We start from the raw sequence: 25,628 nt of genomic DNA on the forward strand, positions 1-25,628 counted from the left end.
CCAAAACGGCCGAGGGAGGCCAAACGGCCGAGGAGCAATGGCCGGGTGGGAGCATGAAGGATGGCGGTGGGTGGCCGGTGGCTGGCGTGGGGTGGGGGGAAACAGTCTGGAGTTGGGGGGGGGGGGCCGGCTGCCATCGGCCGAGGGTGGGAGCAGTGGAGGGGAGACAAAATGGCGGAGGAGGCCGAAGCCTGAGGCCTGCTCCCGTAGCCATGGCAACGGAGCCTGAGACCTACTCCCGTTGCCACGGCGACGAAGCCCTCGGCTCACCGTGGGGAGGGCCGCGCCGCCTCTTGGCTGCACTGTACCGCGACAAGCGACAATAAAAGGTGATGGCGGCTGCTGTAAGCCTGGCTGGTGACACCGAGGGGGACGACGGGACACTGGAGGCGAAAAGGCGGGTTTATATATGGTTTGGGTTTTTGGTTACAGTAGAGCGGGAACGCGCATGCGCGGACACCGGAGGGCGGCGCATGCGTGGAGCGCCGCGGTAGAGCGCGAGCGCGCCACGAGGGCGGGGCGGGAGGACGAAGCGGGCGGGGCGCATGCGTAGGGCGAGAGGGGCGGTGCTCTACAACCACGCATGCGCAGAGCGCTCCGAGCCGCGGTGGGGGATTGGTTGCGGGCGGCAGTACGGCGGCCGCGGAGGAAAGGCGGAAGTAGGGGACGATCATGGCGGCGGCGGCGGCGGCGGCGCTGGAGCGGTGGGTATCCGGGGAGCTACAGACTCTGCTGGGACTGAGCGGGCGGCACGTCCCCGCCTTCCTGGTGGCGTTGGCGCGGCGGAGCCGTAGCGTGGAGGAGCTGCTGGAGCGGCTGCGGGAAACAGAAGCGCTGCGAGTGGAGGAGCCGCGCGTGCGCGCCTTCGCGCGGGAGCTGTGGGACAAGGTGGGCGGGGCTTCCCCCGGGGCGGGGCTCCGAGGGGGAGTGGGCGGGGCTTCCCCGTTCGACTTAGTGGGAGGGAAAACTTTGCGGGTGGGGGGGCGTGGCCTGCTGGTAGGTGAGGGCGGGGTTTATCGCGGGGTGGCTTTGGCGGGAAGGGGCGTGGCTGCCTCAGAGGGGGCGGGGCTTCTAAGGTAGTGTGTGGGAGGAGCCTAGTAATCCTACACGTGGGTAGGGGCGTGTCTTGCGAGGAGGTGGGGTGTGTGGCTTTAAGGTGAGAAGGTGGGGCTTGGGGAGGCGGGGTCAGGCGGAGGGGGCGTGGTTTGCATGCCTGAGCACCATCAGGGAAGCCGTGTCCAATAAAGGGGCATTGGGGTGCAGGTGGGCGTGGCCAGATCGAGGGGGTGGGGCCAGACACGGGGGCGTGGCTAACCGCAGAGGAGGCGTGTCCCGACGCTGTCCCCGCCCCCAGGTCCCCCGGGAAGCACCACGGGAGCCCCCGGGCCGAGCGGCTGAGCGGGCGGCGCGGGAGCTGCAGCGCCGCAGCCAGGGATACCGATTGGTCGATAGCGATGATGAGGGGGCGGGCCCCGCCCCCAGCTCCGCCCCTTCCCATGGCTCCACCCCCGGCATGGCCGACGCTTCCCACCGCCGCCGCCGCCACCTCCGACGACGACGCTCCGAGTCGCCCGAGGCCTCTAGCCCCTCGCCGCCGACGCCCCCGTGAGTAGCCCCCATTCTTGGGGTCTTCCCCATTATCGGGGTGTGTCCCCCTGATTATGGGGGTCTCGGGGTTTCCTTCTGCCCCTCAGGGTCCCCCTGATTCTTGGGGTTCGCCCTGATTATGGGGGTCTTGGAGTTTCCTCCTGCCCCTCAGAGTCCTCCTGATTCTTGGGGGTGTCCCCCCCCAGTTATGGCGTTCTCAGGGTTTCCTCCTGCCTCCTGGAATGTCACCACAGGTACTCAAGGTTCCCCTGGATATTGGGGTCTCCTCCAGGCTTTTGGGAGTCTTCTGGGGGGTCTCAAGGTCCCCTCCTGACTCTTGGGGTCCCCTTGAGCTTTTGTGATCCCTCTGGGTGCTGAGTCCCCCCTGGGATTTTGGGGTTCACACTCTCAAGACCATTTAAAAAACCTTAGGGCCCCCCAAATTATTAAGATCTATGGGTTTTGGGGTTCCCCCATTCGCCCTCCCCCCCCCCCCCCCCCCAAACCAGGGCTACGGAGCCCCCTGAAGAGCCGGAAGCGGAATGGGAAGCATCAGAGCGGGAACGGCTGCGGGACCTGGAAGAACGCGATGCCTTCGCCGAGCGTCTGCGCCGCCGCGACCGCGACCGCACGCGCACCGTCCTCGCCCGCCCCGATGCCAAGGTGATGGGGGGGGGGATTGCAACGCCTTTTGGAAGGGTCCCAGGGGAGATTTGAGGGGGTCCAGCTGTGTTTGGGGGGCCCTGCTGAGCTTCTGGGGGTCTTTGGATGGAATTGGGGGTCCCTGGGTGGAATTGGCTTCCCTGGGTGGGATTTAGAGAGGTTGAGTGGGAATTGGGGTGCCAGAGGAAATCTGGGGGGCGTTCCCAGGTTCCTGGGTGTCCTTGGGTAGTGTTTTGGAGTATCCATGACTTAGATTTGGGTACCCTTGATGGAATTTAGGGGGGTTGAGTGGGAATTGGGGTCCCTGGGTGGGATTTGGGGGTGACAGTCAGGATGAGGGGGGTTCTGCCATGCTTTTGGGGGTCCTTGGGTGGCATTTGGGATCCCTGGGTGGGAATGGGGGGTGATCCTGGGGAAGGTTTGGGGTTTCTGGGTGGAATTGAGAGTCCCTGGATCAGTCCCTGGGGTGGGGGGGTGTTGTCTGGCTCCTAGGTGTCCCTGGGTTTGATTCAGGGGTCCTAACTGGGATTGGTGGGGTGCTGGGTGAGATTGGGGGAGTCACACCGAGGATGGGGGGATCCTGCCAGTTTCCTTGGGGTCCCTGTGTTTGATTTAGCAGTCCCAGCTGGGATTGGGTGGGTGCTGGGTGGGATTGGGGGGTCCTTAGGTGGAACTGGCAGGGGCTTTGTCTGACTCCTGGCTCAGTTTCAACATCCCTGGGTGGGATTGGGGAGATCTGGGGGTGCTGTAAAGGCCCCCTGACCTTCTCCATGCTCTGCAGCTAGAGTGTGGGGTCTCCCTCCCGTCCTCACCCCTTTTCTCCCCACTCCCAGGCCTATGAAGAAGCCCAGAAACGCCTCAAAGTCGCCGAAGAAGATCAAAAAACCATGGTGAGCTCCAGGATCTGGCCAACCTCTCGCTGAGGGGGCATTCTACCGAACCCCAACACCCCTTGTTTCCTCCCCCTCTGTGTGTGTGTGTGTCCTCATCCAGGTTCCAGAGCTACGGAAAAAGTCCCGCCGGGAATACCTAGCTAAACGGGAACGAGATAAATTAGAAGAACTGGAAGCGGAGATCGCCGACGAGGAGTATCTTTTCGGGGAAGAGGCACTGACGAGGGCAGAGCGGCGTGAGCTGGAGTACAAACGGCGCGTGCGGGATCTGGCCCGCGAGTACAAACGGGCCGGGGAGAAGGAGAAACTAGAGAAAAGTAACCGGTATTACATCCCCGAGGAAACGCGGGGCAAGGTGAGGGGCCCCAAAACCCTGCCAGCACCCCAAACCCTTCCTCTAGACCCGCAAGATCTCTCCCATCACTGTCAAGATTCCCTTCAGCACCCCAGATCTTCCCTGTATCCTCCTCAGGGTCCCTTCCATCACCCCCAGGGCCCTCTCTAGCACCCCAAATTGTTTTTCTGTCCTTTCAAACGCTTTCTTATCACTGCTGAGGCCCTCTCCAGCACCCCAAATCCTCCCTCTATCCACCCAGAGTCCTTTCCATCATGCCCAGGATCTCCTTCGGCACCCTAAATCCTCTCTCTATCCTCTCAAGATCACTGCTGTTACTCCTGGGACCATCTCCAGCACCCCAGATCCTTTCCCTATCCCCCCAAAATCACTCCGATCACCACCAGGAGTCTCTTCAACAGCCCAATTCCTGTCTCTATCCCCCCCCAAGATCGCTCTCATCACTGCCAAGCTCCCCTCCACCACCCCAAAGCCTCTCTCTATCTCTCCAGGGTCTTTTCCATCACCCCCAGGACCCCCTTCAGCACCCCAAATCATCCTTTTATCCCCCCAAAATCTCTCCCATCACCACCAAGACTCCCTTCAATGCCTCAAATTCCACCCTCCATCTCGCCAAGGTCCCTCCTGCCATGGCAGGAGGTTTCGGGGGGACACCACCATGGTTTCACCGCTCTCACCACCTCCCCGTAGAAGATCCCAGAACGTGAGGAACCAACGGGAGGGGAGGAAGAGCGGATGGCCCCCCGGGACGAGCAGCGGCGATGGGAAGAGGAGCGAATAGGGGCAGCTTCCCTGAGGTTTGGGGCGCGCGATGCCGCCCGCCGTCAGCCCTCCAAAGATTACGACTTCGTGCTGGAGGAAGATGAGATGATCCAGTTCGTCAGCGCCGTGCAGATGAAAGGCACTGAGCCTGATAAGGTGAGGGGGCAGGGGTTTTGGGGGTGCTGGAGGGGGTCCTGGGGGTGATGGGAGGGGTTTTGGGGAGGTAGAGGGAGGATTTGGGGTGCTGGAGGGGGTCCTGGGGGTGATGGGAGGGATTTTGGGGGGATGGAAGGGGAATTTGGGGAGGTGGAGGGGGTTCTAGGGGGGATGGTAGAGACCTTGGGGGTGACAAAAGGAGGATTTGGGTGCTGGAAGGGGTCCTGAAGATACTATAGGCGCCATGCGGACAGTGGTGGGGGGCCCTGGGAGGACAATGGAGGACTTTGGGGGCACTGGAGGTGACATGGGGACTGTGGGGGTGACACTGTTGGCACCCACAGGAGGCACCGGCGCCGGTGCCAGAGGCGGAGCGGCGGCGGCAGTCGGCACAGGAGGTTCGCCGTAGCCTTCCCATCTTCCCTTACCGCGACGAGCTGGTGGCTGCCATCGCTCAGCACCAAATCCTGGTCATCGAGGGGGAGACCGGTTCCGGCAAGACCACCCAGATCCCCCAGTACCTGCACGAGGAGGTGGGGGGGGGCCTTTGTGGGGCTGGGGGGGCAAATAGTGGGGATGGGAGGCAATGGGGGGCAGATATGGGGAGCTGGGGGGAATCGGGGGCAAATGAGGGGGCATCGAGGGGTAGATGGGGGGGTTGGGGAGCATTGGGGGGGCAGATAGAGGGACTAGGGGTGTTGGGGGGTCAGATAATGGGGTTGGGGGTATCAGGGCAATGATGGGGGGCAGATAGAGAGCTTGGGGGGCATCAAGGGAGTATTGGGGTGCAGATGGAGGAGTTGGGACATCAGGGGGCTATAGGGGGCAGATAGGGGAGCTGGGGGGCAGATGGGGGGCTGGGGGCATCAGGGAGTATTGGGGGACAGATGGAGGGGCTATGTGGGGCAGATCAAGGGGCTGTGGGGGGCAAATAGGGGGTTTGGGGGCATGGGGGGTGACAGGGCAGAATGGGGGGCTTTGGGGGGCAGATAAGGGGGTTTGGGCTTCAGGGGGGCAGATGGAGGCGCATCAGGGGGGTAATAAGGGAGCTGGAGGGCAAGGGGGGCAGGGAAAACTTGTCTTCCCCGTCCCCCCCCCCGGCCAACTGAATCCACACACACCCCCCTTGCCCGCAGGGCTACACGCGCCAGGGCCTGAAGATCGGCATCACACAGCCGCGGCGTGTGGCCGCCATGAGCGTGGCCGCCCGCGTGGCCGTCGAGATGGGCACCAAGCTGGGCAACGAGGTGACGCAGGGACACGGGGATATGGGGACACAGGGGGAGACAGGGGATCATGGAGTGACAGGGACATGAGGGGTGTGGGACACCCTGAGGGGTGGCTCTGGTGACCTGAGGGTGGCAGGGGAACCTGGGGACACGTCCCTGTCCCAAAGGGACCCTGAGGAACCCTGGGGATGTGGCCTTGTCCCAGGGGACCCTGGGGACACATCCACATGCTGGGGTCGTGTCCCCCTCGCAAGGGACCCAGGGGACACCTTGCCATCCTGGGGACTGTAGGGGACACTGGGGACAGGTCCTTGTCCCAGGGAGCCCTGAGGAACACTGGGGGCACTAATGACATGTCTTGATCTTTGGGGACCTTAGGAAACTTGTCTGCATTTTAGGGGACCCCGAGGAAGATGTCCCCATTGTGGGGACCTCAGGGGACATGGGGGACATGTCTTTGTCCCAGAGAACCCTGAGGACACAGGGAACCCTAATGTCATGTCCCTGTCCTAGTGGACTCTAGGTGACACATCCCCATCCTAGGGGACCCCAGGGAAGATGTCACCATCCTGGGGACCGCAGGGGACACATGCCCATCCCAGGACACCCCAGGGGGACATTAGGGCACCCTGGGCAAGTGAGGGGTGTCCAGGAGACCCTGGAGACATTAGGGACCCTGGGGACCGCTGGGGAGGGGTTAAGGGACTCAGAGGGGGGGAGTCAGGGGACACTGGGTCCCGCTGGTGACATGTCCCTTGTCCCCAGGTGGGGTACAGCATCCGCTTCGAGGACTGCACGTCGGAGCGGACGGTGCTGAAGTACATGACGGACGGGATGCTGCTGCGGGAGTTCCTGACCGAGCCCGACCTCGGCTCCTACAGGTGGCCCTGGGGACACTGCGGTCATGGGGGACACCAGAGATGCTGGGGACACCAAGGATGATGGGGACATGGGGGGCATCGGGATGTTGGGGGAGAGCAGAGAGATTGGGGACGTCAGAGGCTGGGGGACCATGGGGACATTAGGGACGTTGGGGACATGGGGATGGGGACAGTAAGGTGTGGGGGGAGGTTGACAGTGGGGGGGAGCTGGGGAATATCTGGGGGGGTGATTAGGGACATTGTGGGGATGGGGGGCAGTTGGGGACAGTGGGAGGACATTGGGGACACAGCAGGGGACTGGCAGAGCAGCCACATGCCCCCGTTGCTGTCCTTGTCCTTAGTCTTACTGGTGTCGCTTTGGTGTCCCCATCTCCCTGTCTCCATGTCCTTGTGCCTGTCTCTATGTCTCTGTGTCTTGTCTCACATCCCAACGCTTCTGTGACTGTCCCCACGCCTGTCCCTGCGTCCCCACGCCTGTTCCCGTGTCCCCATACTTGTCCCTATACTTCTTCCCACATCCCCACGCTTGTCCTCACACTTGTCCCCATGTCCCTTTGTTTGTCCCCATGTCCTTATACCTGGTCCCTGTGCTTTTTCCATGTCCTCACACCTGTCCCCATGACCCCACACCTGTCCCCACGCTTGTCCCTGTGTCCCCACACCTGTTCTCATGCTTGTCCCCATGTCCCCATATGTGTCTCCCCATCCCCATACCTGTCCCCACGCTTGTCCCTGCGTCCCCACGCTTGTTCTCGTGTCCCCCCGTCCCCTTACCTGTCCTCACACTTGTCCCTGTGTCCCCATACCTGTCCCCACGCTTGTACTCACATCCCCACACCCATCCCCCCCTCCCCATATCTATCCCTACGCTGTCCCCATGTCCTCATACCTGTCACCATGCCCGTCCCCCCCGTCCCCGCAGCGTGATCATGGTGGACGAGGCCCACGAGCGCACCCTGCACACCGACGTCCTCTTCGGGCTGATCAAGGACATTGCCCGGTTCCGTCCCCAGCTGAAGGTGCTGGTGGCCTCGGCCACCCTCGACACCCAGCGCTTCTCCGCCTTCTTCGACCAGGCCCCCGTCTTTCGCATCCCCGGGCGCCGCTTCCCCGTCGACATCTACTACACCAAGGTGACACGGGGACGTCGGGGGACATGGCGGGAGTAGGGGTTTTTAGGGTGCTGGGGGACAAGGGGACGTTGGGGGACGGAGGAACAAGGGGACAGGGGGGACATGGGAGCAGCAAGGGGATGTGGGAGCACTGGGGGGATGTGGGGCGATGGGGGACACGAGGGGACGAAGGGGCAGGGGGACACCTGGGGACACTGGGGGATGTTGGGGGATGTGGGGTGCTGGGGGACATCAGGGGTCATGGGGGCACAGGGATGTCTGAGGACACTGGGGGGTGTTGGAGGACCTCAGGGCACAGGGGGACATGGGGGGTGACAGGGGAGAAGGGGACATCGAGGGACGTGGGGACACTGGGACAGTGGGGGACGTGGGAGTGTCAGGGGACTTGGGGACACAGGGCGATGCAGGGGGACATGGCGACTGGGGGACCCTGGGCAGCAGGAGGGGCAGGGGGATGCCCAGGGACACTTGGGGACACCCGGTGCTGATGTCCCCTCCCCAGGCGCCCGAGGCCGACTACCTGGAGGCGTGCGTGGTGTCGGTGCTGCAGATCCACGTCACCCAGCCCCCTGGGGACATCCTCGTCTTCCTCACCGGCCAGGTGGGTGTCCCACTGTCACCCTCGTCCCCTCCCTGCCACTTCTCATGTCCCCCCCTGAGTACCTCCATGTCCCCTGGGCACCCCTGGGTCACCCAGCCCCCTGGGGACATCATCGTCCACACCAGGCAAGTGGGTGTCCCCGTGTCACCTCCCTGCCACCCCCCATGTCCTTGCTGTCCCTTTCTCTGTCCCCCTCATATCCTTCATGCTTTCAGTGTCATCCTAATGTCCCCTGGGTGTCCCCGTCCCCATGGCTGTGCCCATTCCCCTGGGTGTCCCAGAGTGTCCCTGTCCCCCTGGGTGTCCCCTGATGTCTCCATCCCTGTGGCCATCCCCGTTCCCCTGGGTGTCCCTGTCCCCCTGGGTGTCCCCTGATGTCCTCGTTCCCCCAGGGGTCCCTGGGTCCTCCTGGGTGTCCCCTTCCCCCTTTGTGTCCCCATCCCCCCAGATGTCCCCATCCCCCTGGGTGTCCCCGGTTTCCCCCCGGGTGTCCCCATTCCCCTGATGTCCCCTGGGGGTCTCTATCCCCATGGCTGTCCCCATCCTCCGGGTGTCCCAGTGTCCCCCCCCCAGTGTCCCCATCCCCCCTGGATGTCCCCATTCTCCCGGTGTCGCTGATGTCCCCCTGGACATCCCCATCCCCCTGGGTGTCCCCGGGTGTCCCCCCGGGTGTCCCTAGTCCCCTGATGTCCTCCTGGGTGTCTCCATCCCCATGGCCGTCTTCAGTCTCCTGGGTGTCCCCTTCCCCACCAGTGTCCCCCCGCCCGGGGATGTCCCCATTCCCCCGGTGTCCCTGCTATCCCCCTGGCCATCCCCATCCCTCCTGGTTATCCCCATCCCTCCCAGATGTCCCCGTTCCCCTGAGCATCCCCATTTCCCCAGTCATCCCTGTCCCCTCCGGGTGTCCCTTTTCCCCCTCCCCCTGGCTGTCCCCGTCCCCTGCCACTTGACGTCCCCTGCCCGTGGGTGACAGGAGGAGATCGAGGCGTGCGTGGAGCTGCTGCAGGAGCGCTGCCGTCGCCTGGGCTCCCGCCTGGCCGAGCTTTTGGTGCTGCCGATCTACGCCAACCTCCCCTCCGACATGCAAGCCCGTATTTTTGAGCCCACCCCCCCCGGCGCCCGCAAGGTGGGGGGCTTTGGCCCTTTAAGGGGAGGGGCGGGGAAGAAGGGTGGGGCTGAGGGGGTGGGGCTTTGGAGAGGTGGGGGCTGCCCGGAAGGGGGAGTCAGGGAGGGGGGGGAGGTTGAGAGGGTGGGGTCTAAGGGGTGGGGTTAGTTGGGTGGGGCTTAATAGGGTGGGGTCTGAAGGGGTGGGGTGAATCGGGTGGGGTTTAAGAAGGTGAGGTTTAACAGAGTGGAGCGTAGTAGTGTAGAGCTTACTAGGGTGGGGTCTAAGGCGTGGGGTATAATGGGGTGTGGCCTAAAGAGGTGGTGCTCAATAGGGTGGGGTTTAAGGGGTGGGGTCTAAAGGTGAGGTTTAATGGAGCAGAGCTTAATAGGATGGGGTCTAATGGAGTGTGGCCTAAAGGGGTGGTGCTCAATAGGGTGGGGTTTAAGGGGTGGTGGCTGAGAGGGTGGAGCTTAATAGGGTGAGGTTTAAAGGGGTTGGGTTCAATAGGGTGGAGTTTAAGAGGTGGGGTCTCATGGAGTAGAGCTTAATAGGGTGGAGCTTTATAGGGTGGTGTTTAGGGCAGGATCTAAGGAGATGGGGCTTAGTAGGGTGAGGTTTAAAGGGCAGAGCTTAATAGGGCAGGATCTAAGGAGATGGGGCTTAGTAGGGTGAGGTTTAAAGGGCAGAGCTTAATAGGGCAGGGCCTAAGAGGGGTGGAGCTTATAAGATGGAGTCTAAGAGGTTGAGGTCTAAAGAGTGGACTGTATGGGGTGGGGTCTAAGGGGGTGGAGCCTGTGCAGGTGGGGCCTAGGGGTGGGACTTGATGAGGTGGGGCTTAAGGAGGTAGAGTCCAGGGGTGGGGTTTAATGGGGTGAGACTTGGGATGGGGCTTAAGGAGGTGGGGCTTGATAGGGTGGGGTCTGTGGGTGGAGTCTGAGAGGTGGGGTTTAATAAGGTGGAGTTAAAGGGATGGGGCTTAAGAGGGTGGGGCTTAAGAGGGTGGGGGCTCATGGGGTGGAGCCCGGGATGGGCAGAGCCTGTGACATCCCCTCCCCTCCCCCCAGGTAGTGGTGGCCACCAACATCGCAGAGACGTCGGTGACCATCGACGGGATCGTCTACGTTCTGGACCCTGGGTTCTGCAAGCAGAAGAGCTACAGCGCCCGCACCGGCATGGAGTCCCTCGTGGTCACCCCCTGCTCCCGGGTACCGTGTCACCCCCTGTCACCTCCCCTGTCACCTCCCTCACTGTGTCACACCCCCCCTCGGTCCCCTTAGGTGGCTGTGTCCCCTCCTGTGGCCCTTCTGCGGGGGTTGGTGTTCCCCCGTGTCCCCAGGGTTCTTATGGGCAGCTGTGTTCTGGTGTCCTCATGTCCCTTGGTCACTGTGTCCCTGTGTCCCCACATCCCTTGGTCACTGTGTCCTCGTGTCACTGAGTCCCCAGGTCTCCAGGTCCCCAATTTGGGTCCCGAGGTCCTTGTGCTTCTAGGTCCCTGTGGGCACCCATGTCCTTTGTTCCAGGGTGTCCCCACATCCCTTGGTCCCCGTGTTCCCAGGTTACTGGGTCCCCATTTGTCTGGATCCTCATGGGCAGCCATGTTCCTTTGTCCCCTCCACGTCCCCAGGTCCCCATTCCTCTGGGTCCCCATGGGCAGCTATGTCCCCATGTCCCTGTGTCCCAATGTCCCTTGGTCTCCATGTCCCTACGTCCCTTGGTCCCCACATCTCTGGGTCCCCATGCCTCTGCCTCTGGGTGCCCATGGACAGCCGTGTCCCTTGTCCTTCCACGTTCCCCGTCTCCCCCACCCCATGGGCCTGCTGGTGACCGGTGACGATGATCCGCAGGCCTCGGCAAACCAGCGGGCAGGCCGGGCGGGACGGGTGGCTCCCGGGAAGTGCTTCCGCCTCTACACAGCTTGGGCCTTCCAGCATGAGCTGGAGGAGACGCCGGTGCCCGAGATCCAACGTGCCGACCTGGGCTCCCTCGTCCTGCTCCTCAAGAGCCTTGGTGAGACAGGGATGCTGTGGGGTTGTATTACATATTTTGGGGTCTAAAGGGGCATCTTGGGGGGCATTGGGGCATCTTAGAGGATATTGGGGCATCTCAGGAGGCATCTCAGGGGGCATTGGAGCATCTCAGGGACCATCGGGGCATCTCAGGAGGCATTGTCGGGGGCATTGCAGCATCTCGGGGGCATTGGACCATCCTAGGGGCTGTCAGGTCTTCTCAGGAAGTACCTTAGAGGGTATGGGGGTATCTCAAGAGGTATTTCAGGGAGCATCGGGGTATCCTGGGGGGCACTGGGACATCTCAGGAGGCATCTTGGGGGGCATTGGAGCATTGTAGGGGCTGTTAGGCCATCTCAGGAGTGATTGGGGCATCTCAGGGTCCCTCAGGGCTTCTCCGGAGCTATCTTGGAAGGGATTGGGGTACCTTAGGGAGCATTGGGGCATGTCAGGAGGCATCTTAGGGGACATTGGGATGTCTTAATGGGTGGCAGGGCATCTCAGGAGGCACCTGGGTGGGCATAAGGGCATCTCAGGGGAGATAGGGGCACCACAGGGGACATTCGGGCGTCTTGGGCACCATCGGGACATCTTAGGAGGTATCTCAAGGGCATCTTGGAGGTTGTTGGGGCATCTTGGGAGCATCTCGAGGGACATTTGGGGACAAGGGGAACCTCAAGACATCTTGGGGCAGGGGCACAGCTCAGGGCCTGGGTGACACTGGGGACATTTTGGGCTGTGGGGGACACCCTGGGGTACCAGGAGAGCTCTGGGACGGCCCTGGGGTGACAGCGGGTGATGTCCCTGTCCCCAGGCATCAACGACCTCATCCACTTCGACTTCCTGGACCCGCCACCCCACGAGACGCTGGTGCTGGCGCTGGAGCAGCTCTATGCCCTGGGCGCCCTCAACCACCTGGGAGAGCTCACCACGGTACTGGGAGCACTGGGAGGGACTGGGACGGGAGGCCCTGGGTGCCTTCAACCACTGGGTGAAGCTCACCACGGTACTGGGAGCACTGGAAGAGGCTGGGATGGTGGTGGTGGACCCCACGGGTGAGGTCACCAGGGTACAGGGAGCACTGAGTGGGGTTACTGGGAGCACTGGCCCTGACACTGTCCCCTCCCTGTCCCCAGCTGGGCCGGCGCATGGCGGAGCTGCCGGTGGAGCCCATGTTGGCCAAGATGATCCTGGCCTCCGAGCAGTGAGTGTCCTCATTGGTGTCCCCACGTGTCCTGGTGGTGTCCCCTTGGGTGTCCCCTGGCTTGTGCCTGGGATGTTCTCTGGGGTGTCCCCTGGGTGGCCTCATGGTGTCCCCAGTTTGTCCCTAGGGGTCCTGGTGGTGTCCCTTTGGGTGTCCCTGGGTTGTCCCCAGGAGGCTTGGTGGTGTCCCCAGGTTGTTCCTTGGGTGTCCTTGTGGTGTCCCCTGGCTCGTCCATGCGTGTCCTCGTGGTGTCCCTGGTTGTCCCCTGGGTTGCCCCAGGTGTTCTCAGGTTGTTCTCCTCGTGTCCCCTGGGTTGTCCCCAGGTGCCATCCTAGTGTCCCCCTGTGTCTGCAGGTTGTCCTCAGGTGTCCCTGGGTTGTGCCTTGGTGTCCTGGTGGTGTCCCCTGGGTGTCCCCAGGTTGTCCTTGGGCATCCTCGTTGCATCCCCATGTTGTCCCCAGATGTCCCAGTGGCGTCCCCATCCCTGACCCCCATCGGGCACCTACCATGGGGTGGTGCCACCCCCCTACCCGATCCTGGGTCCCCGCGGTGACGCGGTGACGTCAACCTCCCGCCCAGGTACGGCTGCACGGAGGAGGTGCTGACGGTGGCGGCCATGCTTTCGGTCAACAACGCCATCTTCTACCGCCCCAAGGACAAGGTCCTTCACGCCGACAGCGCCCGCCTGGGCTTCCACGTCCCCGGGGGGGACCACCTCGTCCTGCTCAACGTCTACAACCAGGCATGGGGCGAGGGGACACACACACACATATGACACGGTGGGGGTGGGTACGATGACACACGGATGGGGACACCGATGGGGACGTGATGGGCCGATGGGATGTGCGGGGGGACGTAGGTTTGGGGGGTATGTGGGGCTCTGTGGGGGGGTAAGTATGGAGTGGGGGGGGCTTTGGAGGGTACGGGGTGTCTGGGGGGGTGGTATTGGGGAGTAAATATGGGGATTAGGGGGCAGGTTGAGGGGTATGGGGTGTCGTTGGGACCCTGGGGGGGGAAGTCTGGGGGGGTGGGTGTCTAGGGAGCAGGTTGGGGGATACAGAGTCTTCGGAGCGGGGGGGGGGGGGCAGTCTGTGGGGCTGGGGGGCTGCTTGGGGGGTTCAGGGAGGCCCTGGGGGGCAGGTCGGGGCACAGGGTGGGTGTCCAGGACCAGGTGCTGAGTGTGTCCTTGTCCTCCCCTCCTGTGTCCCTGTCCCCCCTGTGTCCCGCCATGTCCTTGCTCCTCTCTGTGTCCCCCCCATGTCCCCTCGTGTGTCCCCCCATGTCCCTGTCGTCCCCCCCGCAGTGGGTGGCCAGCGGACACTCCCTGCAGTGGTGCTACGAGCACTTCGTACAGGCGCGCTCCCTGCGCCGGGCGCGGGACGTGCGGGAGCAGCTGGAGGGGCTGATGGAGCGCGTCGAGGTCGCCCCTTCCTCCTGCGCCGGCGACTACGGACCTGTCCGCAAGGTCACCCCCATGTCCCCCCCACCCCGGGACCCCCCAACTGCCCACGGAGCTCCTGTTTCCCCCTTGGGAACCCCCATTTCCACTCCAGGGACCCCCAGGAGACTCTTGAGACCCCCAAGTTGCCCCAGGGACCTGCAGGGAACCCCATTCCTGCCCCCATAGGATCACCAGAGACTCCCATTTTCCCTCCTGGGACCCCCTGGGACTCCCATTTCCCCTCCTCGGATCCCCAGGAACGCCCATTGCCTCTCCTAGGACCCCCTTCAGGAGCCCCTGAGACCCCCCAGGTTTCCCCCACAACCTGTGGGGACCCCCATTTCCCACTATGAGATTCCCAGGGACCCCCATTTCCCATCTTGGGCCCACCCATGTCTTCTCCTTTGATCCTCAGGAGCCCCCATTTCCTAGCCTGGGACTACAGGGACCCCCATTTCCCCTCCTGACCCCCCACCAGGAGCCTCTGGGACCCCCAAGTTCCCCCCAGGACCCACGGGGACTCCCATTTCCCCCCCACTGGACCCCTGGTACTCTCTGTTTCCCCTCTTGGGATCCCAAGGGACCCCTATTTCCCTTCTTGGGACCTCCACATTTCTACCAGGACCTGCAGGGACCCGTTTTCACCTACGGGATCCCCAGTGACCCCTGTTTCCTCTCCTGGGACTCCCATTTCCCATCTTGGGACTCCCAAGAGCCTCTGGGACCCCCAGGTTTCCCCCAGGACCTGTGAGGACCCCCATTTCCCCTTCATGAGATCCCCAGGGACCCTCATTTTCCCTCCTGGAACCCCCCTTTCCCCTTCTGGGACCCCCCAGCAGCCCCTGAGACCCCCCCAAGTCCCCTGCAGAACCTGCAGAGACCGCCCTATTTCCCCTCCTGGGCCCTCCAGGGCCCCCCATTTTGCCTGCTGCTCCCCCACCCCAGGATGCTCTGGCCCCCCTCTTTCCCCTTGATGCTGACCCCCAATCTGCTGCCCCCCTCCCCAGGCCATCACTGCCGGCTTCTTCTACCACACGGCGCGGCTGACGCGGGGCGGTTACCGTACGGTGAAGCACCAGCAGACGGTTTTCATCCACCCCAACAGCTCCCTCTTTGAGGAGCAGCCCCGCTGGGTGCTCTACCACGAGCTCGTCTTCACCACCAAGGAGTTCATGCGGCAGGTGGGGACACGGGGACGTGGCTGGGGACAGTGGCGTGGGGCCAGGGGGGGATGCTGTGGGGCCAGGAGCATAGTCGTGGGGACCTTGGGATGGGGATGGGGACAGGGACACTGCTGTGGGCATGGGGAGTTGGCCATGGGGACAGGGATGGGGACACGGGGATGGGGACAGGGACACCACTGTAGGCATGGGGATGTCACCATAGGGACGGATGTGGCTGTGGGGATGGGGACTGGGGCCAGTGGCACCATGGTGGGCATGGGGATTTGGTTATGGGGACACTGGGACAGTGATGGGGACAGGGACACCACTGTGGGTGTGGAGATGTCACCATGGGGACAGGGACATGGGGACACTGCGACAGGGATGTGGCCGCAGGGTTGGGGACAGGGTCAAGGACACCACCATGGGCACGGCCAGTGACACTGGGGACACGGCCTCGGGAACAGAGACAGGGACGCTGAGCATGGCACAGGGACAGAGTCACAGGGATGGGGACATGGCCACCGCTGTGGGGACAGGGACCTCCGTCCCTCATTGGGAATGGGGTGGCAGGATGGTGAAGGGGACCCCGTAGCTATGTCCCCATGAGGAGCAGGGTGATAGGATGGTGACCCCATGTCCCCATGGGGACCAAGGATGATGGGACATCAATGAGGACCTGGTAGCCCTGTCCCCTTTGTGCCCAGGACAATGACAGCCACCCCCCTGCTCCAGCAGGACAGCACCGTGTCCCCCACAGGCTGGGGGTGCCATGACAGTCCCCAGGACCACCAAGTGACACCCCCTCTCCACTGCCTGTCCCCTTTGTCCCCAGGTGATCGAGATCGACAGCGCGTGGCTGCTGGAGGTGGCCCCCCATTACTACCAGGCCAAGGAGCTGGAGGACGCCAGCGCCCGCAAGATGCCCAAGAAGGTGGGCAAGAGCCGGGACGAGCTGGGCTGAGGCGCCCTGGGGACACTTGGGGACATTTGGGGACACAATACAGCTGGTTTGGAAGATGAGTGGCTCGCGGCTCCCTTTACTCCTCCCCGTTTGGGGACACGGCTGTCCCTTCTTGTCACCACTGCGGCAGCTCCATTTGTTTGTTTTTATTCTGTACATTAAGTTAAGGGGGGGAAGGGGACAGGGATTTGGGGACTCAGGTGTCCCCCGAGGTGGCAGAGGGCTTCAGGGCGAGGCGTAAGGCCGGTCCTGGCTCGGCCAGTGCCACCGCCACTGCCGCTGCCACCAGCAGCTTCTTGGCCTCGGTCACAGCCGTGGGGGCTGGCATCAGCTGGGGGGGGGACAAAATTAGGGGCGGGGGGAGGACATGAGGGACACTGCAGGGTCCCCCGGTGTCCCCCCGGCCTTACCTTGTCCACGCGGTGGCAGCGGATGAGCCCCTGCGAGTTGAGGAAGAAGGTGGAGAAGGCGTCGTAGGACCTGGGGGGTTGGGGGACGGAGTCAGGGGCGGGTGTGAGGACATGGGGGAAACAAGGGACACGGGGCTGGCATCCCACCCTGGGGAAGGACAGTGATGTGGGGACACGGGGGACACAGGGCTGGCATTCCTCCCTGGGGAGCGGCAGGGCCACGGGGACACAGGGACGTGGGGCTTGTATCCCACCACTCCAGAGAGTGGCAGAGATGTGGGATGTGGGGGACACGGGGCTGGCGTCCCACCCTGGGGATCGATAAGGACACAAGGGACATAGGAGACATGGAGCTGGAATCCCACCCTGGGGGGGTGACAGGGATGTAGGGACATGGGGGACATCGGGACACGGGGCTGGCATTCCCCCTCCCCAGGAGTAACAGGGACATGGGCTGGCATCCCACCCTGGGGAGGGACAGGGATGTGGGGACACGGGGTGACAGGGACACAGCGACAGAGGGGACACAGGTCTGTGGTGAGAAAGGGCTGTCGGGCCGTGGGATGACAAGGACACGGTGACAGAGGGGACAGTAACAGAGTGACAGACTGGCAAGGACAGCAGACGGGGTGATCCAAGCTCCCGCTCCAGTGGGATGAGAAGGAACCTGGGGGCGGTGGGGTGACAAAAGGGTGCTGGGAGGGTGCTGACCGCAGGAGGTGGCGTTTGTCCCGTCGGTAGAAGCGCAGGAGGCAGAGGTGGAGGGGCAGCCCCGTCAGGCGCCAACGCGCCCGGATGCTCCAGTCCTCAGGGTGCCGGGTGAGCGCCAGCACCTCCAGCCGCAGGCTGGCGAAGTAACCCCAGGCCACCGCCCGGCACAAGGCCACCGCCACCTGGTACATCGGCCGCCCGCTGGCGTTGGGGACAGGGAGGGGGGGGGTGATACAGTTGTCACCCCCCCCCCCCCCCAACCTGTGGACTCCCCCCGGGAAGGTTTTGGGGGGGGTCACTCACCGCGTATGGAGGTGCAGGAGGTGGTTGATGAATTCGACGTCAGGGGAGTAGAGGCCGTAGTCGGGGATTTTCAGGAAGAAATTGGGGAGCTGGAGGGGGGAAAAAGAGGAGGGGGTGGTCACAGCCCACCCCTGTGTGGGGACACGAGCCCCCCCACCCCAGGGGTGGGTGGCAGTGCGATGGGGCTGGGTGTAGGGGTCGGAGCTGGGGGAGGGCTTAGGGGTTACCCCCCCACACCTTGTCACCTTCCCCTCCACCTTGTCACCCCCCAGTCTTGTCACCTACCCCCAACTTGTCACCCCCACCTTGTCACCCCCCCTCCCCAGTCTTGTCACCTATCCCCATCTTCTCATCCCCTCTTCACCTTGTCACTCTCTCCCCCAATCTTGTCACCTACTCCCTATCTTGTCAACCCCCCCCTCCATCTTGTCACCCCATGTGCCCCACAGTGCCGTCAAGGCCACCCCATCACCACCTATAGGTGACGCACCCTACAGTGGGGGACAGACAGATCCCCCCCAGCCCCCCAGTGTCACCCTAATGTCACCCTTCTGTCACCTCGTGCTGCAGCTTCTGGTGCATGACAGCCAAGTGCTCCTCCATGCTGGGTGGGGGGGTGCGGGGGGGCCCGGCGGGGGCCAGGAAGGGGGACGGGGGCCGCAGGAGGAGGAGGACAGCCGTGGCAGGGCCATCGCGGACGGCGATGTCATCTTCCCGATGACCGTCCACCGTGGTGATGTCACCTTCCATCCCCTCCGGTGGGGACAAGGCTTGAAGGCGGGGGCTGCTGGGGAGCCGGGCTGAGGGCGGCCATGACGGTGTCGGGGGGGGCAGGAGGGGCAGCGCTGAAACGTGGCCTCGGGTGGGCTCCAGGTCCTGGGGGGGGCGGTGTGGGGTGTGAGGGTCCCCAAGGGGGCGACATGGAGCTGCCCCATGGGGGGGGGATGCACCATGGGGAAGCCCAAGGGGGGGGATTTGAGGGGGAGGGTGTTGGGTCAGGGGGCACCTGGCAGGACCCCCAAGGATGGAGCTGCCCCATGGCGGGGTCATCTCCCCTATGGGGGGGTGGATCTGTCCCACGGAGCACCCAGCAGGACACTCCCCCCCCCCCCCAACCGGGAGGGAACTGCCCCACACAGGGGACCCTCAGCCACCCACGGCCCCGCCCCCAAGGCGCAGACCCCGCCCACAAGCTGCCTCCCCCGCAGGATCCCATTCTGTTCGATTTGCATAGCCACGCCCCTTCACAGTCGGCGCCGCCTCACCTCTACTTAGCGATGTCTATTTGCATAGTCACGCCCACCCGAAAACAGGAGGGCCCGCCCCACTTCACTTCTCCTCCGCTGTCTCTTTGCATAGCCACGCCCCCAAAGCAGCAGGCCACGCTCCACCTCACAGTCTATTTGCATAGCCACGCCACTCCAGCAGGCCACGCCCTGCCTCCCTTATACCCCGTTATGTCTATTTGCATAGCCCCGCCCCAAACAAGCATCCCGCCCCACCTCACCTCTACTCCGCGGCTCCTCTTTGCATAGCCACGCCCCCGATCCACCCGACCCCGCTATGCCTAATAGCATAACCACGCCCCCCAGCCCCGCTTCTCCGCCGCTACGGCCATCGGCGTAGTCACGCCCCGCCCCTCCCCTCTATTTGCATAGCACCGCCCCCTTCCTCCTCCTCCCCTCACCACAGACCCGGCCCCCCCCCCACCCCTCCGTCCCCTCACCTGCGGCCGCGCTCGGTAACGGCGACGCGGCGGGTCCGGACCGAGCCCAGCGGCCTCGAGCGGGGGCCAGACGCGGAGAGGAGCGGCGGGACGGAGGCGGGAGGCGGCGGTAGCGGCGGCCCGGCCGTGCCGGTACATGGCGGAACACCACCACCACCCACCCCCCCCCCGGGCTTCGCCTCGGTCGCGCCTCACCTCAAGCCGGCGCTTCTACTGCGCCTGCGCGTCCGCTGCCGGGTCGGGCTGACTCCGCCCACGCCTCGCCCCGAGGCGCAGGCGCGGTAGGCGGGAGATGAGCGACGCGCATGCGCGGGGAGAGGGAGCGGAGAGCGAGGCGGTGGGGAACGCGCCGGGGAAGGTGACCGGGCGGACACGCAGGCGCGGTGGGCGGGAGAGCGCTGCGCATGCGCCGGGCGGGAAGCCGGCGGAACGGGCATGCGCAGTCGTCCCCCCCGAGGGGGGCGAGGCCCATTCATTCTCCGTTGGCGCGGGGCGCGGCCCGGCAGGGGCGGAGCCGGCTCGCCAGCAGCCAATAGGAGAGAGGGCTCTCCAGCGGGGGACGAGGGGCGCAACCCACACGGGGCGTGGCTAAGAAACAAGTGGGCGTGGCTTACTAAAGGTAAGAGCCAGGTCAGCGGCTGTACAGCTCTGAGCGCGCGGGGCAGGGGGCGGCGCTGAGCGAGGCCCCGCCCTCCCCGGCGGTGCCATCACCCCGCCGGCGGTGCCATCACCCCCCAGGACCCCACATCACCAGAGACCCAAAGCTGAGAGTCACCATTTTTATTGAAATGTAACCAAAGAGGGGAGGGGAAGGGCATCGCCCCCCGGGGCCGAGGGGTGGGGAGGGGCACCCACGGGGGCTGTGGGGGGGACACGAGGACCCATGGGGCAGGGACACGCACCCACAGGGGCTGCGGGGGGGGAGGATGAGCACCTATGGGGGCTGTGGGGCAGGGATGAGCACTTGTGGGGTGGGGACGGGCACCCACTGGGGCTGGAGGCGGGGGACGGGACGGACAGGCACCCATGGGGGCTATGGGCCAGGAACTGGGACACCCCCTGTGGGGTTGGGACAGGCAGCCCCGGGGTGAGGAGGGGCACCCATGGGGGGCTATGGGGCAGGAACTAGTACCCACTGGGTCTGTGGGGCAGGGGCAGGCACCCAGGGGGTAGGAACAGGCACCCATGGTGGCTATGGGGCAGGAATTGGGCCCCCCCCCGTGAGGCTGTGGGGCAGGGACGGGCACTCAGAGGGGCTGTGGAGTAGGGACAGGCACCTATGGGGCAGGGACAGGCACCCCCGGGGAGCTATGGGGCAGGAAGGGGGCACCCCCAGGAGCTGTGGGGCAGGAAGGGGGCACCCGTGGGGCAGGGACAGGCACCCACAGGAGCTGTGAGGCAGGAAGGGGGCACCCGTGGGGCAGGGACAGGCACCCACGGGAGCTGTGGGGCAGGAAGGGGGCACCCGTGGGGCAGGGACAGGCACCCACGGGAGCTGTGGGGCAGGAAGGGGACACCCGTGGGGCAGGGACAGGCACCCACGGGAGCTGTGGGGCAGGAACTAGCACCCACTGGGACTATGGGGCAGGGACGGGCACCCACAAGGGTGGGGGGGACAGGCACCCATAGGGGCTATGGGGCAGGAACTGGCACCCAGGGGGGCTGTGGGGCAGGGACGGGCACCCCACATCCCTACACCCAGCAGGCGCTGAGCCCCCCACGGCCCTGCCGTGGGGAGAGCTGCCGTGAGGCTCATCGGCCGGCACGCCCGAGGGAGCTGCGGGGGCAAGAAAACAGCAAAGCGGGGGGGGGGGGGGGGGGGAAGTGAAAAATGAGGCAAAAAAATGGCAAAATTGGGGAAAAAAAAAGAAATAAAATAAGGCAGCCCACCTAGCGCGGCGGTGCTGGGGGGCATCCGTCCGTCCATCTGGCGGGCGGGGGTCTGTCTGTCCGTCCGGCGTCTCCCGCCGCAGCAGGAACGGTCGGAGGCTGCCGCGCACCGGCGAGCCCCCTACCCGCCCCGAGGTCAAGTTGAATGGCCAAGGAGGCTCCGTCTCTTCTCGTAAGACTGAAGACGATTGGTTGAAGGTTAGGCAAGGCCGGCCCCTCTCATCTGAGAAAGGGGCGGAGCCCCAGCAGGTGCTGTGCCTCAGTTTCCCCTGGCTGCAAGCTTACAGTCACGCTCCGATAGCGAATAAGGCTTGATCTCCTCCTCGGGGCGCTTGGGGGGCGGGCGGCGCGGTGGGGCTGCAGGGAGGGGGGAAGTGTTATTAGGGCTGGGGGGGGGGGTGTCACTCCATAGACACCCGCCCCCCCTCCTTGTCACCCCCCGAAACTCACCTGGTCGGTTGGAGAAGAAACCCTCAAAGATGACGAAGTTGTTCACCTGGGGGGGTTTGGGGAGAAAGGTTGGGGGTGAGGGGCTGCTCTGTCTGCCCCCCCCCCGGGCCAATCCAGGGGATGATTTGCCACACCCCAGGGTAATTCCTGAGGCTCTACCCCACCTTGGGGCAAACCACCCCACAGATTTGCATTTTCTAAGGCTCTATCTCCCCATGGGGCAAATTCTTGGGGCAATTTGCCCCCCCCAGGACAGTTCTTAAGGCTCTAGTCCCCCTTGGAGCAAATCTGGGGGGTGATTTCCCACCCTCCCAGCAGTTCCTGAGACTCTACCCCCCCTTGGGGCAAATATTTGTGGTGATTTGTGCCCCCCCGGGGCAATTCCCATGGCTCTACCCCAACCTGGTGAAGCCAAGAGACCATTTACCCCCCCGCCAGGAACAAGAATGGTGACAAATAACCAGGGGTGAGGGAGGGCACCCCAGGAGTGCAAGGGGCACCCCAAGAGGGTGGGGGGGCACCCCAGGCATGTCCCCAACATGCGTGTGTGTGCGTCCCACCTGTGGGATGGCGTCGGCGAGGCCATAGTGTTTGCGGAGAAAAGCCAGGAGCTTCTCAGAGGGTCGGTCAACAGCCAAACGCCAGGGTTCCACCCTCTCGCTCTGCAGTGTGGGGGGGCAAGTGAGCCATAGGGTGGTCCCCAATGTCCCTCTGTCCCCCTACTGTGTGTGAGTGTGCCCCCCTTTTGGTCTCCCCCCTCCTCGTCACCTGCAGCATGTGCTGGAAAAGCTCCCGCCCGTAACCATGTCGTTGTAACGACTCATGGATGTAAAAATCCAGGACGCAAAGCGGCTCCGCTTCGTTATGGGCACCATTACGGTCCTGGGGGGGACACACAAAAGGGCTGGGGGGGGGGGACGACAAAATGGGCACCAGGAGGGACCCAGGCATCCAGGCACACCCCCCCCAGTTCTCCCAACACTCACCAGAAGGAAGAGCTTCTTGTAGCCCACCTTGAGGAAGCCAATGACGGCGCCTTTGGGGGTCCTGGAGGGGACAGAAGAGATTTGGGGGGGGTCACTGGATGCCTGGGTCCCCTGTAGGGTGGGGAAAGGGAGGGGGGCTTGGCAGGGGGGGACGCACAACACCCAGATGCTCACCCTCGGCCTTCGGCATCACGGAGGATGTAGAGGACGTGGCGGTTGGCCTCCATGCGCGTGGCGCTGGTGACGGGGGCCGGGAGGCCCTGGGCCTGGGCAGGAAGAGCTGTTACCCCCCAGTGCCCCCCCCTTAACCCCTCCAGTGCCCCCAGTTACCCCCCCCTACCTTGGCCGAGGCTTTGCCCAGCTCATCGATGACCGTCCTCAGCTGCTGCTCCAGGTCCCCCCTGCGCCATGGGGACATGGGGGGGGGGGGGGGAGGTCGGTGTCACCCCCCCCAGCCCCCTCTCCCCCACCCATAAAAAGACCCAGACTGGGAGTGGGGGGGTGATGGGGAGCCATTACCCATCATGCCCTGGGGCAGGGCTTACAGGACCCCCTAATTTCCAGCATCCCCTGGGGCAACACCACCAGCCCCCCTCCCCCCCCCCCCCCCATTAACAACCATGGCCAGGGCATTGGGGACCTCCAGTTTCCCAGCATGCCCCGGGCGGGCCCAGGTGGCCTAGGCCCCGGTACCGGTGGGTGGGCCCACGGCGCCCGGCGGGTCGCAAGTGCTGGTCCACTACGCAGAAACGGTCGCCCAACACGGGGGCCAGGTCGAAGGGAAATTCCATGGCCGTTCCCCGTTGCCCGCCGGGCCAGGCCCCGCCGTTGCCTTCGCCCGCCGGGCCCGGCCCGGCCCGGCCCCGCCGCCGCCAAGCGCCACTACTACTGCCGGGCCCGGTGGGTGTTAACCCCGCCCCCTAGCAACCGCTCAACCAATCGCTATCTCGTCTTCGTTCGCCCCAGCAACCAAGCTCCGCTCCCTCCGCATCAACTCTCCGCCCCTAGCAACCGGCATCCCGCTCCGCCGCGAAGCGTGATGGGATGCATCCCCCCGTCCTGCCACCGCAAGGCATGCCGGGATACATGCCCCCGCCACACGCCCACCCCGAAGAGCCGCCATTTTGAGGGCCCGGCGGCCATTTTGAGCACCCGGCGGCCATTTTGGCGGCACGACCGCCATCTTGTCAGCACCGTGCCTCAGTTTCCCCGAGTGGAAGAAGGCGAGTCTTTAGCGGGGGCTGTAGACACTTTTATTCCCCTCTGTGCTCCACGGAGGGGGCAGAAGGGTTGTCTGGGGGCGTCCCTGCTGCCGGCGGGGCCGTTTCTTCCTTCAGGTAATCCTTGTAAAGGCGACGGATGCGGGCGACGGCGGCGGCGGGGGGAGGCTGCCACTCGTACCAGGGGTACCAAGGGTGGCCGGGGGCCAGGACGGGTGCCGGCGGGGTCTTGCCAACGGCTGGGTGTTGGTTGGAAAAGTCATCCTGGGGGACTGGCACGTAGGGTACTTGGAGCCATAGGAGACCTGCCGGGGCCGGGGAATGGGGTGAGGAGGGGGAGCACCCATGGGTGCCGCTCCCCTCCTCACGCCCACCCGCAGGGGCTCACCGTGGTCCTGTGCCTGCTCGATGGCCTTGGTCAGGAGCTTGTGCTGCTTCATGCAGACCCCTGAGGGGGAATACAGTCAGCACTCATGGGTGCTTCCTCCCCCACCCCCCCAGCACCCATGGGTGCCCCCTCACCTGTGTGTGTGGGGTGGAAGACAACACCGGAGTGGGGGCAGATGAACTGGTTCAGGAGCTTCACGTTCTGGGGGAAGGAAGAGGAAAAAGGGGGGGAAGAAGAGGAGAAAGGGGGGAAGGAAGAGGAAATAGGGCTGCAGGGGGGACGGGAGCCCCCCCCCCCAACTTACCCGAAAATCCACGTGGAGGTTGCGGTCACGGCAGATGGGGCAGGGGTTTCCCACCGGCTTCCCCTTGCGCTGGTGGGAAGGGGGGACAGAAACCTTGATCGAGGGGTGCCCCCTCCCCACCACTCCCAGTCCCTCCCAGTGCCTCCTAGTTCCTCACCAAACAGGCCTTGCGAGTGCGTTGGGGCGGGATAGAGCCTTTGTGGTTGCGGCGGTACCCCAGCCAGACGGGTTTGTTGCCGTAGGTGATACGGTACTCTGTGGAGGGGAGGGAGGGAAAGAGCGGGTGTTTTTTTTTGGGGGGGGGGGGGGGGTTGGGGATCCCCCCAATCCCCCTCTCCGCCCCCCCATACCTTCGCTCTCCAGATACTCCCAGGGCCGCTCCTGGTAGGGGGATGGGGGGGGCGGGGTGTCCTTGGGTGCTGCCTGGGTGCTGCAGAGCCGGGGGGCATCCTGGGGGGGGGGAGGGGGGAGGTGTATGACATCATGGCCGGACCCACAGCATCATTGTTACAGGTTGCCACCCCTCCCCTGCAGAACGGGCCACCCGCGGGACAGTGACATCACAGGGCGCTAGGACATCACACCGGGCCCCTTCCTCGAAGAAGGGGGTGCGCAGGGAGGGAGGGGGGCCGGCACCACTGACGTCAGCGCGGGCATCCTTGTGACGTCACGCGGCACCAGAGCCTCAGGCACGTGCCTGTGCCCCTCCCCCTTCCACCGCCCGGTCCTTCCGCCCCCGGCGGAGAACCGCCTTCCTGTGACGTCGCCCGCCGCCCAGTGACGTCACCCGCGCTGGGACCTCCCCGCCGGCACGTGGCAGCGCCCCGATCCCCCGTCCCCGGTTTCCCCGAGCGCCTCCCTCTTCTCCCCGGTTCTCCCCCCCGCCTCACCCGAACCCACAGCGGCCGCCCCGGTCCCCGGAGTCCGCCGCTCGCCGCCCGTAGCAGCGCCAACCCCCTGGCCAGCGCCATCTTGCCGCCGGGCCGCGCAGGCGCAGACCCCGCCCCGCTTACGGAGGGAGAGGGCGGGGCGCCGCCATCTTGCCGTACGGCTCCTCCCGTCCCTCCCCCAGCGCATGCGCAGTCGTCGCCGCT

General features: G+C 64.7%; 4 protein-coding genes across 8 annotated transcripts; 1 reads left to right on the plus strand and 3 right to left on the minus strand.

Annotated features, from left to right (window-relative positions):
- The first annotated feature begins 103 nt into the window (after nucleotides 1-103).
- Nucleotides 104-16,202, plus strand: DHX16 (DEAH-box helicase 16). Of its 3 annotated transcripts, XM_049792785.1 has the most exons (20): nucleotides 104-888; nucleotides 1,355-1,605; nucleotides 2,097-2,250; nucleotides 3,084-3,140; nucleotides 3,244-3,498; nucleotides 4,189-4,416; nucleotides 4,761-4,949; nucleotides 5,553-5,663; nucleotides 6,411-6,526; nucleotides 7,449-7,659; nucleotides 8,162-8,260; nucleotides 9,234-9,386; nucleotides 10,433-10,573; nucleotides 11,213-11,375; nucleotides 12,189-12,307; nucleotides 12,511-12,578; nucleotides 13,158-13,320; nucleotides 13,882-14,043; nucleotides 15,027-15,200; nucleotides 16,018-16,202. In XM_049792785.1, exons 1-20 carry the CDS (start codon nucleotides 673-675, stop codon nucleotides 16,144-16,146), a joined length of 3,159 nt encoding a protein of 1,052 aa, XP_049648742.1. In that variant the 5' UTR covers nucleotides 104-672; the 3' UTR covers nucleotides 16,147-16,202. The 3 variants fall into 3 exon arrangements, with proteins under 3 accessions (XP_049648742.1, XP_049648743.1, XP_049648744.1); XM_049792786.1 differs by lacking the exons at nucleotides 15,027-15,200; nucleotides 16,018-16,202 and having other exon boundaries at nucleotides 105-888; nucleotides 13,158-13,363; nucleotides 13,882-13,971; XM_049792787.1 differs by lacking the exons at nucleotides 104-888; nucleotides 1,355-1,605; nucleotides 2,097-2,250; nucleotides 3,084-3,140 and having other exon boundaries at nucleotides 3,400-3,498; nucleotides 4,116-4,416.
- Nucleotides 16,203-16,277: 75 nt separating this feature from the next.
- On the minus strand, nucleotides 16,278-19,821 carry C36H6orf136 (chromosome 36 C6orf136 homolog). 2 transcript variants are annotated; one of them, XM_049793013.1, is made up of 6 exons: nucleotides 19,297-19,821; nucleotides 18,129-18,446; nucleotides 17,571-17,659; nucleotides 17,268-17,468; nucleotides 16,557-16,586; nucleotides 16,278-16,477 (listed from the first exon to the last, which is right to left on the minus strand). In XM_049793013.1, exons 1-6 carry the CDS (start codon nucleotides 19,432-19,434, stop codon nucleotides 16,474-16,476), a joined length of 780 nt encoding a protein of 259 aa, XP_049648970.1. In that variant the 5' UTR covers nucleotides 19,435-19,821; the 3' UTR covers nucleotides 16,278-16,473. The 2 variants fall into 2 exon arrangements, with proteins under 2 accessions (XP_049648970.1, XP_049648969.1); XM_049793012.1 differs by having other exon boundaries at nucleotides 16,557-16,626; nucleotides 19,297-19,819.
- A 269-nt stretch (nucleotides 19,822-20,090) lies between these two features.
- Nucleotides 20,091-23,761, minus strand: ATAT1 (alpha tubulin acetyltransferase 1). Of its 2 annotated transcripts, none has more exons than XM_049793017.1 (10): nucleotides 23,316-23,761; nucleotides 22,963-23,023; nucleotides 22,797-22,888; nucleotides 22,623-22,683; nucleotides 22,405-22,540; nucleotides 22,197-22,298; nucleotides 21,637-21,682; nucleotides 21,472-21,543; nucleotides 21,187-21,364; nucleotides 20,091-21,073 (listed from the first exon to the last, which is right to left on the minus strand). In XM_049793017.1, exons 2-10 carry the CDS (start codon nucleotides 22,986-22,988, stop codon nucleotides 21,049-21,051), a joined length of 738 nt encoding a protein of 245 aa, XP_049648974.1. In that variant the 5' UTR covers nucleotides 22,989-23,023; nucleotides 23,316-23,761; the 3' UTR covers nucleotides 20,091-21,048. The 2 variants fall into 2 exon arrangements, with proteins under 2 accessions (XP_049648974.1, XP_049648972.1); XM_049793015.1 differs by having other exon boundaries at nucleotides 20,097-21,073; nucleotides 22,405-22,518.
- Nucleotides 23,762-23,852: 91 nt separating this feature from the next.
- Nucleotides 23,853-25,558, minus strand: MRPS18B (mitochondrial ribosomal protein S18B). Its single transcript, XM_049793049.1, has 7 exons — nucleotides 25,425-25,558; nucleotides 24,885-24,984; nucleotides 24,692-24,789; nucleotides 24,535-24,603; nucleotides 24,365-24,431; nucleotides 24,231-24,290; nucleotides 23,853-24,147 (listed from the first exon to the last, which is right to left on the minus strand). Exons 1-7 carry the CDS (start codon nucleotides 25,503-25,505, stop codon nucleotides 23,876-23,878), a joined length of 747 nt encoding a protein of 248 aa, XP_049649006.1. The 5' UTR covers nucleotides 25,506-25,558; the 3' UTR covers nucleotides 23,853-23,875.
- Nucleotides 25,559-25,628: the final 70 nt, after the last annotated feature.

The sequence above is a fragment of the Accipiter gentilis genome, chromosome 36 (assembly GCF_929443795.1).
Source record: "Accipiter gentilis chromosome 36, bAccGen1.1, whole genome shotgun sequence".
NCBI classification, from domain to species: Eukaryota; Metazoa; Chordata; class Aves; order Accipitriformes; family Accipitridae; genus Astur; species Astur gentilis.